Source organism: Trichechus manatus, unplaced genomic scaffold, assembly GCF_000243295.1.
Source record: "Trichechus manatus latirostris isolate Lorelei unplaced genomic scaffold, TriManLat1.0 scaffold00009, whole genome shotgun sequence".
Lineage (NCBI taxonomy): Eukaryota > Metazoa > Chordata > Mammalia > Sirenia > Trichechidae > Trichechus > Trichechus manatus.
In genome coordinates this window covers 23,658,787-23,675,775 of record NW_004443945.1, presented here as the reverse complement: position 1 = coordinate 23,675,775, position 16,989 = coordinate 23,658,787, and the positions used below count along the sequence as shown (strand labels likewise).

Genomic DNA, 16,989 nt, shown 5'->3' with positions numbered 1-16,989 from the left:
CAGGTAGTAGTCTATCTGATAACCAATTACTGTCAAGTTGACACAAACTCATGGTGACCCCATGTATGTCAGAGTAGAAGTGCTCCATTGGGTTTTTAATGGCTGATTTTTCAGAAGTAGATCAGCAGGCCTTTCTTTCAACATGCCTCTAGGTGGACTCAAATCACTAGCCATTTGGTTAGCTGCCAAACAGGTTAACCATTTGCATCACCCAAGGATAACTGTTTAGATATCTAGAGTAGAGAGCTCAGAAAAAGAATGGGAGTACTTTTTGAATTTTGCTGTTCATCTTGATAAGTATTAGCTGATGTGCTTAAAAGTATTAAGATATTTTTCATTTAATTAAATTACTTTGAAGAAGATACATTTGTTCTATATTAATATATGTAAATATTTGTTTCGGATCTGGTTAATTACAATACTTGACAAGAAAAATGAAGGGTTCTTAGGGGGAAATTCTGCCAAAGTCAAGAAGGATTAAAACTTAGAATTGACTTAAAAATCATCATTGTCCATCAGTACTGTGTAAAAGGTTTTCACATATCTTTAACTGACGATAGGTTTCCTCTTTTTTTTTTTTTTAAAGTTTGATCATATCTGCAATTTTAAGCCTGATTCTCAAATTCCAGTAGCCGCTTACCCAAATTGTGGAGCTAGAGCACATGGGTTTTAATTTGATATAAATGAGCTTTTGTCATCCGTAAGTTTTAACTGTTAATAATGCTTTCGTGGACTGTGGGACTTATGTTGCCCACCTACATTTTCTGCCTTTGAGGTTTCTTGGGAAGCTGCTTTCCCATTTATAGTGCATGCTGCTCCAAGGCGAGGACCTGTATAACTTTCAAACAGAAGAAATGGGCATATGACACAAATTACTGTTTTTACAGGGTATTTTATGAGGTGGTGCTGAATCGGTATTTTTGGTGGGTAAAACATGAATTTTGCAAAACTTATTCGAGACACATATGTCTCTCTGGACTCGGGGGGGTAGAATTGGGGGAGCACATATGTGCCTTTGGACTCTGAGGGTAGGATTGGTGGGATGAGGCAAGAAAAAAATCCATACCATCTGTCAAAAATTCAGACACACTTAATGATTCAGCATGTATTCCATTAATGAAGACACATGGGATCAACAAAAAATTCAAAGCAGAAAATAATTAGATCTTGAAAGGGTAAATTGAGGTGTGTGTGTGTGTTTCATGCAAAGCAAATAAAGCAATGGAAAATAAATGAGCATCAAAATGATTTTTTCTGCTTTGTTTTTTAAGCATGGAAACGGATAGCATTCAAAAAATACTTTTACCTAAATTGAACCTTACTAATGTTGCTCTTAAGTATTGAATTCTCAGTCTTGTGAGTAACATTTGATACTCTTCTTTTCAATCATTTCTTTTAGTATGAATCAGATGCAACAGGAGAAAGAGTTAACAGAAAATATTTTGAAAGTGGTGAGTATTAGCATCAGTTATACTTTAACATTTCTGAAACACATTGAGAGCATGTTTAGGTGCTTCTTCTAATCATAAGTATATGAGAGCTGTTAAGGCCTAGAGGCATGACATTTAGGTTTTTACTGTTAGAATATGGCTAGGCTTTTATTGATCATATGGTTCTAAATCATACAGGTATTCAGCTTTATTGGTAGAGAGCTTTACCACTGGTTCCGTTGTTGAATACTTCACAATAATTGTAATAGGTATGAGAAATCGATCTTACAGATAATGTCTACATATTCTTTAGTATTTTCCAAAATATCTACAGTAAACATGTATTACTTATACTTTTTAATTACTTTTATAAACAGAAAAATACAGCAGTTATTTTTAAAATTGATTTAGTTAGTGTAAAAGTAGAAATGTGGGAGTGTTGTAAAACTTTTAAATGGTCTCTAATTCTTATAAATACCTACAGTGTGCCAGAGAGATGATGTAAGATATGAGGCCAGGGAAGGAGAGGGAAGATAAGAAACTGTATGCACATGTAACAAATTTGCCATAGCAGTTTGAATATAGAAGCAAAAAGCCTGCATCTTTTTATTTGTGTTAGCCAGTGCCTAGTAAGGAGCCCTGGTGGCGCAGTGGTTAAGAGCTCAGCTGCTGACCAAAAGGTCAGCAGTTCAAATCCACCAGCCTGCCCTTGGAAACCCCATGGGGCAGTTCTGCTCTGTCCTATAGGGTTGCTATGAGTTGGAATCGACAGCAGTGGGTTTGGTTTGGTTTTGATAGTGCCTGGTACAGTGCTGCATACAAATATTTTTTGAATAAATCAAATGGAACGATACAAATCTTTAAAGCATTTTTATTCATTCTTAAATTTTTCCATAGTGGAAAAAAATCAATCTTTTCCTCTTTGTATTTTCTAGCTTTATAATAGGAACTTACTGTAGTATTTTCTCTCATTTAAGATCATTTTATTTCAACAAATTTAATTGTACTCTTGCTGTGTTAAATTTTTTTTTTAATAGCACAGTATGCTAAGTTACTAAGTATCCTGTAAATATTCTTTGGTTCGTGTGGTCAGTTACTGCTATTGTATTTTAATGATTTGCTTATTGAATATTTGTAGCTCAAAGAACAAGCTGCTGATTCTATTTTGGTGCTAGAGGCTGCCCTTAAATTAAACAAGGATCTTTATGTCCACACCATGAGAACTCTAGATTTATTGGCCATGGAGCCAGGCATGGTAAATGGAGAAACTGAGAGTTCTACTGCTGGATTGAAAATCAAAACTGAGGAAATGCAGTGCCAGGTATTTATTTTAGTATTTAATCAGTGCATGATAATTTTTGAGGAGAAAATCTTATATGCAATCATCTTAGGATTTTAGAATTTGTTTCTGCCTTTGTCTTTTTGATTTTGACTTAAGATGCTATTTAACCTGTTGCCTCTGAAATAGTTTCCCACTTGTATTTAGGAGACAGAGTTTAAGTACTGAGAATGCAGTGATTATATAACTGATTTGTAGTTCGTTCATAGAATTAGAAATCTAATTAGACCTAAGAAAAATAAAGCCCCCCAAAACTAATATTGTACTAGACTTGGAAAAAATGTGGTCCCTAGGGAAAATGCCTAGCTTTACAGGGATCTTTAGATTGCCTGCTTTCTGTAAGTCTGGGCTCTAGTTCCTTTGGCAGCTTTCAGTTGATGTTTGTTGTTGGATATTATTTTATGTTTTCTTTTTCCCTGCTAGGTTGTAAACTTTTTGAGGCCTCTTTTTTTTTTTAAAAAAATATGTATTTTGCATCTTCTTCATTTTCTAGCACAAAACTTTGAATGTAATAGAAATTTAAAAATAATTGTTCCCTACAGAGCATTACTAGAATAGTGTCTTTTAAACTGTATTCTCCTTCCTTAGTTGTATGAATTGGCATGGCGCCTTTAATCACTATTTCCCATTTTGAAAGAGGCAGAAGTAGCTGTAACAGTGTTGGGAAGGTGCCTTTTTAGATTAGATCATTCTATAGCTGAAGGTAATCGTTTTTTTCAGACCTGAAGAGATGAAAGTTGCAGTAGGAGTAATGAAGTTTTGACACTTGAAAACCCCTTTACATTATTGATGAAACAATGTGTGGGAGGGTTTCTGGTACTGTAGTATCTCATAATCTCTGAGAGTCTGTTTAAAAATTATCAGTATCACATTGGATTATCACAATATGGCGACTGATATGACCTGAAATAAACCAACTCCTAGAAAACACCTGTATGTGCTAGGTAAACTTTATCAAATAGTCTTCTAATTACATAGCTGAGTTTACATTTTCTGTTTTTTGAATGACAAATTAGTAGTAATACTCACTTCCTGGCATATGCAGATTTAAAGAGCATTTTTTGTTAGAATTTAGCTAAGACGAAAAAAAAATCTGTAAATTTTCCCCCACTAAAACCGAAAGCGTTACTGTCTTTTAGGACATTATCAAGTTTTTTGTTTTCCTACATTTTGTTTTTAACTTATTGATCACCTCTTAATTATAGAATTTAAACTCATTTTAATGTCTAGTCAGTAAAACTTGATAGTATCTTTTTGATAACTTTGTGTTGTCTTTCCCTAGAAAGGGAAACTGTATATAATTATATATATCATACATAATTATTCCTTTAGCCCTCCTTCCCCCACAGATGGGAAGGGTTCTCTAGAATGGAAATCAGCCAAACATTTATGGTGGACTAAATACTTCAGAGCAGTGTTCTAGAGGCTAAGGGGAATTATCTTCTTGATTCATGGAACAGGACAGAACGGTATCTATAATGCTTGTAAAGAATGGTTCCATAATAAGTACCAGAGACTATTACAGCTTAGGAGTTTGGAGGAGGACTAGGTATCTGTTGGCTCAGATAAACGGAGATCAAGGGGTGTGGAATGAAGCTCATTTCTAGGATATGACGTGAATGGAGAATTGAGGAGAATGGCCCTGGTGGCGCAGGTGGTTAAGCGTTTGGCTGCTAAGCAAAATGTCGGCAGTTCGAATCCACCAGCTCCTACTTGGAAACCCTATGGGGTGATTCTGCTGTGTCCTGTAGGGTTGCTATGAGTTGGAGTCAACTCAGTAGCAACAGGTTTGTTTTTTTTGGGGACGTGATTGAAACTGAGAGAATAGAGATACTTGGAGAGAGAAGTTAGGCGAGATTATAAGGTCCTTAAAGAATAGGTCAAAGAGTTTGAGCTTTATCCTGTTTATGGGAAAATTGAAGACTTTCTAAGAAAGTCAGATCAAGAAGACTGATCTGTCAGCTGTTTGTAGAATAAACTTGAGACACGGTATATTTATTAGTAGCCCAGAGATCTGAGTTCAAGCCTGGGCTCTGTCACTTCTTGGTTATATGCTTTTACATAGACATGTCACTTTCTGGGCCCCAGTATTCTTATCCATAAAAACGACTGGGTTGAACCAGTCTGAGGCAGCTTTTGGTTCTGACATTCAGTGAATCTAGGCTTCAACTTAGGAAAGCTCTTTGAAAAATATACGGATTCCACTATTAGAGATACACAGTTGGAAAAGTACAAAAATTTTATCATCATTAATTTAAATTTCTTAGTATTTTACTCTAGCTAGTCCTGTTAGGGTAGATATTTATCTCCCTCCCCACCCTACCCCCACACCTTTTGGGGAGCTCCTCACATCTGTTCCCCTCTACTGTGTTAGAACAACTCCCTACCTTAGACTTTCGGTGGGAGGCAGAATCTGTTGCCTATAATAGAAACTAAATACTCCAATACTACCTCTCTCAAGCCTCTTCCTGCTGGAGAGCGCCAAGTCACATACGTTTGTCAGATACATTTAGTTCAGATGGTGAATCAGCTAGTAAGTCAAAGAAGTGGGGATGATAGAGAATCCATTTTGATGGTGGGTAGCAGCAACAGTGACAGTAAAATCTAGTTTTAGGAGAAGCACTAGCAAAAGTGTAGCTGCTGTTTCCAGTGACTAGGGTTGGTGGCTGCAGATGCTATAAGCTGTGGAGTCTGGTGCTGAGATTGGCTGCAGCAGTATCTTCACTAGACCAGTTTTGGCTCTCATCCTGGCTGCTGGCCTCCCTTGCTCCTTTTGCTTTTCAAGTGTGAATCTTTGACCTTTCTAATAATTCTGTAGGCTACCTGAAATCTTATCAATAAATTTTTCTGCTTAAACCATTGAGAGTTGATTTCTGTTGCTTGGAACTAAGAACATTGATTGTTTCACTGCTCATTAAAATATATATTTTTCTATGTACGTACCTGTGTTTTGCTGAGGTAGAGACAGTTTTGAGTTGTGTCAGCTCCTAATTAAATGCATGAAAAATTACTCAGCAAATTGATACTCATTACCATTTCAGGTGTGTTATGATTTGGGTGCAGTATACTTCCAGCAAGGCTCTACAAATTCAGCTGTCTATGAAAATGCCAGAGAAAAATTTTTTAGAACCAAAGAACTAATTGCAGAGGTAAATACAGTCATAACAGGCATGTAATATTCAGTCTCTTAAAACATCTGTATATATTTTGGCTTTTATTTTTTTAACGATTAAGAAAAGTTGATTGTAGTAAATTTGTGAAGTTCAAAAATGTATTAAAAACTGGTTTTAAAAAAATGTATAATGTTACCTGGAAAGTAATCCCTTTTGGCATTTTAACTCATTTTTTTCTGTTTTTTGTTGGTTTGTTTTCTGTGTGTTTTTATACAATTAAATTCATAACTATACATACTATTTTTTGTCTTGCTTGAACATTGGAATAGATATTTTAAACGTATCATATTCAATTATTATTTACTATGATTACTTCATCTTCTTAATGTTTGGGCATTTAGGTTTTCAGTTTTTATTTATTATAAAGCTGCAATATTTGTGTCTCCAAGCATGAATCTTTGTTGGGATTTTAGATACTTTTTCAAGTTAGCATCCTACAAGTAGAATTACCATGTCAACAGGTATTACTGTTTTAACAGCTGTAATACTTAAAATCAGATTGCTTCCCAGGTACTTATCTCAGTAGCACTTTAATCAGCAGTGAGTGTAAAAAACAAAAACAGAAACTTTGCTAATTTGATGGGTGAAAAATACATTCTTTTATAAATTTGCATTTCCTTAATTACTAGTAAGGGTAAAACTTTTTCATGTGTTTACATTTGCATTTTCTTTTAATGATTCAGACAACTGAATTTTAAAGTACATAACTAGGTTTTTGTATGCCTGATGCCTAGAAAAATTACCATTTCAGTCTGTCTTTTCCTCACCAGAAAAATCGATTAAATGCCATAGAGATATATCTTAGACTTATCCTAGACCCATTGGGAACCCCCCTACTTTACTTTGCCTGGGGAAACTCATCAGATTTCTAATTTTATGGCTTTTCAGGTATAGTAATTTAAAACCTTCATTATTTTTTCAAATGTGTCTTAAAAAAAAATCTTCTGGTAGAAGCATTTCTAGTCTTTCTAGTTAAGTGAAGATTAAGGGTTTCATTTGCTCTCCCTACCCTCACCCATTAAATCTGCTTGTTATATGTATTTTTGCAAATTTTAAGCTTATTTTTGACAGTGTTCACTCTTTGTTAATCATTGTCTTAATTGTCATACCTACTTCTGATGGTAATAATGTCTGTCTTTTAGATGTTGACCTGAAAACTCTAAGCCAGGGGTCGGCCGACTTTTTCTGTAAAGGACCAGATAGTAAATATTTTACACTTTGTGGACCACATACCATCCCTCTCGCATTTGTCTTTTTTTTTTTTTTTCTCTTTTACAACTCTTCAACAATGTAAAAATTGTTCTTAGCTCAAGGGCTGTACAAAAACAGAAAAACAGGCCATATTTGGCCTGAGGGCGGTAGTTTGCTGGCCCCTGCTTCAAACCTTTAAACTGTTCATTTTTTATGGTTCATCCAACCTTGAATTTTTCATTATCATTATCTTGTACTGTTAAGATGCCCTACATGGGTGCTAGCATATTGTTTATGTTACATTAATGGATAATGGTGTATACCCTCTTACTTTACAGATAGGTTCATTATCTCTTCATTGTACCATAGATGAGAAGCGGTTAGCTGGCTATTGTCAAGCATGTGATGTTCTTGTACCTTCTTCTGACAGTACATCTCAACAATTGACTCCGTATAGTCAAGTCCATATTTGTTTGAGATCTGGCAACTATCAGGTAAGATATATGATGGGGATGCAGTGGTATAGTTTGAAAGTTTTAGAAACCAGACAGAACAGAACTGAATTCAGATCCTGGTACCACTGTTGACCAGTTGTGTGATTTGGGGCAAGTCATTTAAACTGTCAGACTGGCATATGATAATTAGCCTATTTCATAAGACTCCTAGGAGAATCAAGTGAAAAGTGATAGTTATAAACTCAAAGGCAAAGCACTGTACTGATGTTAGTTTATTATTATGACAGTAGCCTTTCTTAAAAACAAGGTGTAGAGTTTGCCCATTTTAAATAAACTCGGTAAGAAACTCTAAGCAGAACTTTTAACTTTTAAAATTACAGGTAGATAACTTTTAGTTTTATAGAGCCCGAAGTCTTGCGTCTGTTTTGAAAAGTATGGCCTTGTAGCCCAGCCTTATTAGATACCTCAGATATTAAGACCATAGGAGAAAGTGAGAAACATGGTGTTGCTAGGTTTAGATGGTCTGTTTCAGAGCCCAGCTTGCCGTTGAGCCTGGTCATCATCTCAGTTTTACTCACTAAAAAGAGTATTAATTAATCTGAGATTTTTACCCCCTCTGGGTACATATCTTTGGTTTTAGAATGAAAATTAGAATTTGTGCTTTTAAAATCTTCATGGGAAAGCCCTCTTTCTAGAGAGTAGACAGTGCCTTCGTGTTATTTAATTCAAAATAGGAATCATGAAATGACAAAGCTGTAGCACACTTTTGAGTTTTGTGTCTCCAGGTGGGCTTTTGGCTCAGCTCTGTAGTTCACTCTTCTCATCTAGAGTTTATTTTTTTAACAGAAAATAGTGAAGAGACGGGGCTAACACCTCTCCACCTCTGCCCTAATCCTTTATTCAAATTCCGCACTTTGCCCTGGGGAAGAAAATTTAACTTTGTTGAGATGGATGAGAGATACAGATGGATTTAGTGAAAACTAGAGATCTTTTAGTTACACCTACCTAGTAGGAGCTTATGGAGGGTTATGACAAGATACAGATTCTTTCTTTAAGATGCTCACTGGAGGGGTAAGACTTGTGCAAACAAGACCTTAGAAATGTTATGCATAGACAGACACATCTTACTATGAATATAATGAAGTGCCAAAATAAGGAAACCAGAAGACAGTGTGATGGTTAACTAGGAAGGAGAATATAGCAATTTTGTTGCAATTTTGAAGTTTATTACTTTAGTTCTGGGTGCAGGACTATCTTAGGAAAATGTTTAGTCTTTTATTTAAGTAGGATTGTCTTTATGTGAACTGTATAAAATTTTTTGTTGTTTTAATTGATCAAACAGTAGTTGAGCAACTGTAGCAAATGTGTCTTCTCACATTTGGGAAGTGACTGTCTTTTCCTCAGTGTAGCCCTGCATTGCTCATGTTTTGCTATTGAGGTGACAGTCAGTCCTCTGTAGTTTTGAAACCACTTTTGTTAGTACTTTTGCTGTAGCAGCTGGTTAGCTTTAACTGTTTCCAGAAATCCTCCTCCCTGTCTCCTACACCATTAACCCTTTTTTCTCTCCTCTTCTTCCATTCCTTGAGAAAGAGCTGAGAAAAAGTCTCTATGTAATGATATGTGTATTTGATGTAATTCACTAAGTAATGTATTTTAAAGCATTTAAATTCATTAGAATAATTTTTAGCGTATTTTTTTCACTAGCTGAATTATTTTAAATTAAGTGTTTTAGTATTTTAGAGTTTTTTTCACATGAATCTGTTTAGGGTGGATTAGAAGAATATTTTAAAATTCTCTTTTAATCATATAGCTGAATTACCTTTTTTTTTTAATTAAAGTTTTTTTTTTTTATCATACTTCAGGTGAAGGCTTACAGAACAAATAGTTTCTCATGAAACAGTAGTACACATGTTGTTTTATGACATTGGTTAACAACCCCACAACATATCAACCTTCTAACTTCTCTGCCTTTTTTTTTGGTGAAAATACACATAGCCAAAGATACACCATTTCAAAAATTTCTATGTGCACAGTTCAGTGACATTGACTACACTCTTCCAATTGTGCTGTTATTCTCACTTAAGATGAAGGCTTACAGAACAAAATAGTTTCTCATTTAACAGTTACTACAAATGTTGCCCTATGACAATGGTTAACAATCTCACAACACATCAACAATGTCCTTACTCAACCTTGGGTTCCCTATCACCAGCTTCCTTGTCCCCTTCTGCCTTCTGGCCCTTGTCACTGAACTCCTGTACCTCGTTAGCCTCATTTGGTTTTACGGGGCTGTCCGCTCCCAGGCTGAACAGTGAACCTCGGAGGTAACTTCACCACTAAGCTGAAAGGGTGTCTGGGGGCCATACTCTCGAGGTTTCTCCAGTCTCCTTTAGGTCAGTAAATCTGGTCTTCTTTTTGTGAGTTAAAGTTATGCTCTACATTCTTCTCCAGCTCTGTCCAGAATCCTCTGTTGTGATCCTGGTCAGAGCAGTCAGTGGTGGTAGCCGGGCACCATTTAGCTGTACTGGACTCAGTCCGGTGGAGGCCTTGGTAGCTGTGGACAGTTAGTCCTTCGGACTGATCTTTTCCTTGTATCCTGTTCTCTTCATTCTCCCTTGCTCTCGAAGGGATGTGACCAGTGGAGTATCTTAGATGGCCGCTCGCAGGCTTTTAAGACCCCAGACACTACTCACCAAGGTAGAATGTAGAGCATTGTCTTTATAAGCTGTGTCATGCCAGTTTAGCTAGATGTTCCCCGAGACCATGGTGAATTGCCTCTTAATTCCTCCCTCAGTGCTCATTTTGGCTCCATGAGCTTCAGTTTTTTAAAAAAGGCTATTTTTTTACCCTTAATTTTAAAATTTTAGAAAGAGAAGGTTTTCTTAGTTAAGATATATCTATAATTTTCTTCAACTTGTACTTTCCATTGTAGAAAAACTTTTTTTAAGAAAAGAAACTTAGCAATAATTTTTGAAATGATGCCTTTTTGTGTATGTGTTCTAGGAAGTAATAAAGATTTTCACCGAAGATAACTTAACGTTTAGTTTACCTGTCCAGTTCCGACAGTCAGTACTAAGAGAACTGTTTCAGAAGGCTCAACAAGGGTAAGTAAATTGAAGAATTACTTACTGATTTTTGAATAAAAGAGCAAGTGCTTTTCTAGTTTTATCAGAAACATATCTCTAAACTACCTACGAGTCTGACAGTGACTTCGCTTTTGTTAATGTAAGGGACACTACCATAGCCAGAGAAGCCACTCTCATGTTCATCTAATCTGTTTTAAAAGCTCTTGGGAAAAAATTTTATACATAACAGAATTCCATTCTATTACTTAATCTGTAATTAAATGATTCTATGATAAATTCAAGTCCTTTTTTCTTCCCCCTGAGTTGGCATGTGGAATTTACCGGTATACTTGAATATCCTAAAATCTCACTTCTCAAGAATAAATGGCTCATTCTTGTGATTTTAGTTTTGCAATATACACCTTTTCTTTTATAGTTAAAGTAATATTAGTGGATCTACTTTTGTATTCTACAGAAATGAAGCTCTAGAGGAAATCTGTTTCAAAGTCTGTGCCTGTAACACAGTCCGAGATGTATTGGAAGGTAGAACAATTAGTGTTCAATTTAACCAGCTATTTCTTAGATCTAATAAAGAGAAAATAGACTTTCTTCTTGAGGTAAGACATTATTTACCCCTTTTGATTTATAATTTTGTGTTAAGCATACCAGTGACCTCTATATTGCCAAATCCAGTGCCCTCTTTAAAGTCTTCATCTGATTTGCCTGCACCTCTGTGACTGATGGTTGACACTGCTGACAGACTCTTTTCTTCTGTCTTGTCTTCTGGTATCACTGTTTTTTAATTCTTCTCCATCCTTTGTTGGATTTTCTGTAATCCTTCATTAACTTCTCTCTTGCTCTCCCTGTAGTGTTTTTGTTTAGAAAAGTTTTGTCCTTGACTCAGTCATCTTCTCATATCATTTTTAATTCTCATCCAAAGCTTTAGTAATCACCTGTTTACTAAAAACTCCCAAATCATATCTCTAGCCTCTCATGTGAGCTCGAGAATCTTCCTACTAAATCTCTCTACCACTTTCTTTAACATTCTTTAAATTTTGAAATAATTTATAATACATGTTGAGAGAAGTACATACAGCACAAATACACCAGTTGGTTCTAAAAACACCAGCACTCTGGAAGCCCTTTTTATGCCCTTTACCAAACTCCCTTTTACTTGAGAAAACCAGTGTCCTGGCTTCTGTGATAATCATTTCCTTGCTTTTCTTTACAGTTGTATCACCTTTATGTGCACTTTTAAAAAGTAACTTTAATTTGCCTATTTTGAACTTCATATAAATGGAATCATAGAATATGTATTCTTTATCTTCTTCCACTCAACATTATATTTTGAAATTTATTCAAGTTTTTGTGTATAGATACTTTTTTTTTTTTTTATGACCATGACACAATTTATCCATTCTTATGATGGCGGACATTTGGATTGTTTATGGTTTTTGACTGTTATGCTACCTGGAAAATACTTGTGCATGTATGTACCAGTTTGTCTGTGATATATACCTAGGGAAAATGTATCTGCAAAAATACTAGGTAATATCAAAGTGGTTAGACCAATTCATATTCCTGTCAGCATGCATGAGAGTTTTTACTGGTTGACATTCTTGCCAATACTTGGTATTGTCAGATTTTCCTGACGGTTGTGCAGTGGTATGTCTTTGAGGTTTTAATTTCCAGTTTCCTTGTTACTAAGGAAATATAATTTCCCTTTTTTTGCTCATAGGAGTTTAATCTTTTGAGGTACGTGTTCTAAGTGTTATGCTTCATTTTTCTATTCGATTGTCTTGTTTTTTTAAATATATGCTGACCTTTATTATTTTTAAATATTGCAGGTATCTTCTCTGAGTTTGACTTCTGTTTTAACTTTCTTTATATCATTTCGAAAGCTCTTAATGTAATCAACTTTATCAGTCTTTTCCTTTATGATTAGTGATTTCTGTATTTAAGAAAACTTTTCCTATTCTGAAGTCATGAAGATAGTCTTCTGTTTTATCTTTTAAAAGTTTTATAGCTTAGTCTTCCTTTCTGTGCAGTTTTTTTTTCTTTTTTTTTTGGTATCATGTAAAGTGTAGGGGTCTGATGTAATTTTTTTTCCCACATATGACTGCACAGTTGTTCCAGCACCATTTATTGAAAGGTCCATCTTTTTTCAACCGACAGTGTCACCGCTATTGTATGCCAAGTTCCCATATATGTGTTGGCCTATTTCAGGGCTGACTATTCTACTTTTCTATTTGTCTGTATGTCGATATCCCTATGTCTTGATGTCATCTAGAGCAAGTCCTCCTACCTTGCTTTTCAAGATTGTCTTGGTTTTTCTTCTCCTTTGCATTTTCATGTAAACTTAAGACTCAGGTTGTCAAGTTCCACAAGTAGGCATGTTGAAATTTAGTTTGGAATTACATTAAATATAAAATTAATTCTTCCCAATTTGGAAAGAATTAATATCTTTACAGTAATCAGTATTCTAATCCATGAACTAGTATAGTATGACTCTTGATTTATTTAGGCATTCTTTTGTGTCCTTCAGAGTTTTATAATTTTCCCATAGAAGTCATACATAAAATAGTTTATACATTGGTATAGAGGTATGATTAAACTTTGTATAATAATTTTGTATCCAAGAACTTTTCTAAACTCTTACAAATTCTAATAATTTGTCTGTAAATAGTTTTGTTTTTCTAAATGTACAGTCTATTTGTGAACAATAAATTTTGTTGTTTTTTTTTTTTTCCTCCGTTTTCTAACCTTTTGCTTGTTATTTCTTTTGACTTATTTTGTTCTTGCTATGCTGGCTATGATCCCCAGTAGAGTGTTCAGTAGAAGTGACAGTAGTGGGCATCTGGTCTCATTCTTAGTCTCAGAGAGAAAGCTTGCACTGTTTCCATTAAGAATGATGTTTATTGTAGGGTTTTTTCTTTTTTGTACATAACTCACTATCAGATGAAGGAAGTTCCCTTCTATCCTTAGTTTGCCGAGAGTTGTTTTTTTGTTTTTCCTTTTAAATCATGAGTAATTTTTAAGTTTTATTAAATGCTTTTTTCTGTGCCTACAGAGATGATCATATAATTTTCTCCTCTAATCTGTTAATATGGTGAAATACATTAATTGATTTTCAAGTATTAAACTACCTTTACATGTCTGGAATAAATCCATCTAGGTCATCATCTTTCTAAATCTATATTGCTGAATTTTGTTTGCTAGTATTTTAAGATTTTTTATACTTATATGTGAGATTGATGTGTATATTTTTTCTTTCTTGTCCAATCTTGATTTTAGTATCAAGTTCATGCTTGCCTAATAAATAAATTGAGGCGTGTATCTTCTTTCTTGTCGCCTAGAAAAGCTTATGTGAAAATGGAATCACTGCTTCTCTTAGTGCTTGGTAGAATAGACCAGTGAAGCCACCTAGGCCAGGAGATTTTTTTGTACGAAGATTTTTGATATTATTTGAATTTTGTCAGTGATTATAGGGCTATTCTGTTTTTCTCTAATTAATTTTGCAGTTATTTTCAGAGAATTTGTCCACATCATCTAAATTTTTAAATTTATTAGTATTAAAGTTTTTTGTTATCTGTATTTTATCTTTTTCTAAATTAAATAACTTTTTTTGTATTGACCTGAGATTCACATAACATAAAATTAACCATTTTAAACTGAGCAATTCAGTAGCATTTACTGCATTCACAGTGTTGTGTAACCACCATATCTATGTAGTTCCAAAATATTTTTATCATTCCTAAACGAAACCCTATACCCATTAAGAAGTTGCTCCCCATTTCACTGCCCCACCCCAGCCTCTGGAAATGACCAGTCTGCTTTCCGTCTCTATGGATTTGCTGTTCTGGATATTTCATATAGTTGGAGTCATACAAGATGTGGCCTTTTGTGTCTGACTTCTTTCACTTAGCATAATGCTTTCAAGGTTCATTCATCTTGTAGTATATTCAGTACTTTATTCCTTTTTAATGCCAAATAATATCCCATTTTATGTATATACCACAGTTTGTTTAATTTAAATAACTTTAAAATGAATAAATATTTCAGAATCCACAGAAAAGTTTAGATGCTGATGCAATAGACCATACCTACTACTTAGGTTAACCATTAAGATTTTGCTATGTTTGCTTCATATCATTTTATCTGTGTTAAGAAACAAAACATTACAGATGCTATGGAACCCTTCCTCCAATCCGTCTCCTGCCATCCTCTTCCCAATGGCATGAACTATCCTAATGATGATCTGTACTCTTCCCTTTAATATTCTTGTACTTGTAATATATCTCTGTATATTTATAATGTGTAATACTGTTATGTGCCAGAGGCTGTTCTAGACACCAAGCGTATTAACAGTAAACAAAACAGAGGAACTTCTCCCTTCATAGAATCTACATTCTATATAGGGATATGTGTAAAACTAGCTTATTGATTTTTTTTTTAACTGTAATATATTGCTGTTTGTTAAACATACAGTTTATCTTTTTATCGGCTGATAAACGCTTAGATTGTTTTTAGAATTTCTCTGTTACCGTCAGGGGTATAGTGAACATCTTTTCTAATCCCTTGTGTGACGAGGTTACATGTCTAGACGTGGAATTCCTAGATTGTACAATATTTTTATATTCAATTTTTTAAAAATTTTCTCCGATACAAAAATTTACTACATACATTACTTTGTGACTCTAATTGCTCTCCCCATACTGTGACAGCACATTCCTCCTTTCCACCCCTGATTTCCCATGTCCTTTCAACCACCCCCTAACCCTCTCTGCCTTCCCATCTCACCTCCGGACAGAGGCTGCCCGTTTAGTCTCTTGTATCTATTGGAGCTAAGAGGCACACTCCTCACGAGTACCACTTTGTGTCCCACAGTCTAGTACAATCCCTGTCTGAAGAGTTGGCCTCGGAAGCTGTTTTAGTTCTGGGCTGATAGAGAATCCAGGAGCCATGCTTTCCAGGATTCCTCCAGTCTAAGTCAGACCATTAAGTCTGGTCTTCTTACTAGAATTTGAGTTCTGCACCCCACCTTTCTTCTTCTCCATCCAGGACTCTGTTGTGTTCCCTGTCAGGGCGGTCATTGGTGGTAGCCAGGCACCATCTAGTTCTTCTGGTCTGAGGCTGATGTAGTCTCTGGTTTATGTGGCCCTTTCTGTCTCTTGGACTACTACTTTACTTGTGTCTTTGGTGTTCTTCATTCTCCTTTACTCCAGGTGGTTGGGACCAATTGATACATCTTGGATGGCCGCTTACAAGCTTTTAAGACCTCAGATGCCACTCACCAAAGTGGGATGCAGAACATTTTCTTAATAAGCTTTGTTATGCCAATTGACCTAGATGTCACCTGAAAGCATGGTCCCCAGACCATACCCCTGCTACTTTGTCCCTCAAAGTGTTCGACTGTATTCAGGAAAATTCTTAGCTTTGGTTTAGTCCAGTTTTCTGACTTCCCTTGTAGTGTTTGCTGTCCTTCCCTTCACCTAAGATAATTCTTATCTACTATCTAGTTAGTAAATAACCCTCACCTTCCCTCCCCACCCTCATAATCATCCAAGAATGTTTTCTTCTGTTTAAACCTTTTGAGTTCTTATAATAGTGGTCATATACAATATTTGTCCTTCTATGACTGACTAAATTCACTCAGCATAATGACCTCCAGCTTCCTCCATGTTATAAGATGTTTCACGGCTTCATTGTTCTTTATCGTTGCATAGTATTCCATTGTGTGGATATACCATAATTTGTTTATCAGTTCGTCCGTTGATGAGCACCTAGGTTGTTTCCATCTTTTTGCTATTGTGAACAGTGCTGCAATGAACATGGGTGTGCATATATCTGTTCGTGTAATGGCTCTTATTTCTCTAGGATATATTCCAAGGAGCGGGATAGCTGGACCATATAGTACTTCTATTTCTAGCTTTTTAAGGAAATGACAAATCGATTTCCAAAGTGGTTGTACCATTTTACATTCCCACCGACAGAGTATAAGTGTTCCAGTCTCTCCACAACCTCTCCAGCATTTATTATTTTGTGTTTTTTGGATTAATGCTGGCCTTGTTGGGGTAAGAAGATATCTCATTGTAGTTTTGAGCTACATTTCTCTAATGACTAATGACCATGAGCATTTCTTCCTGTGTCTGTTAGCTGCCTGAATATCTTCTTTGGCAAAGTGCCTGTTCATATCCTTTGCTCATTTTTTAATTGGGTTATTTGTCTTTTTGTTGTTGAGATTTTGCAGTATCTTGTAGATTTTAGAGATTAGATGCTGATTGGATTTGTCATAGCCAAAAATTTTTTCCCAGTCTGTAGGTTGTCTTTTTACTC

At 35.3% G+C, this 16,989-nt stretch overlaps 1 protein-coding gene across 2 annotated transcripts in view; it reads left to right on the top strand.

The window, feature by feature from the left end:
- INTS8 (integrator complex subunit 8) overlaps positions 1-16,989 on the top strand; it is a 75,120-nt gene that overhangs the window by 4,743 nt on the left and 53,388 nt on the right. For both annotated transcript variants that reach the window (XM_004370763.2, XM_023726064.1), the window contains exons 5-10: positions 1,400-1,451; positions 2,569-2,751; positions 5,811-5,918; positions 7,472-7,627; positions 10,592-10,692; positions 11,129-11,270. In XM_004370763.2, the coding sequence (XP_004370820.1) occupies positions 1,400-1,451; positions 2,569-2,751; positions 5,811-5,918; positions 7,472-7,627; positions 10,592-10,692; positions 11,129-11,270 (742 nt within the window). The remainder of the gene's footprint in view (positions 1-1,399; positions 1,452-2,568; positions 2,752-5,810; positions 5,919-7,471; positions 7,628-10,591; positions 10,693-11,128; positions 11,271-16,989) is intronic.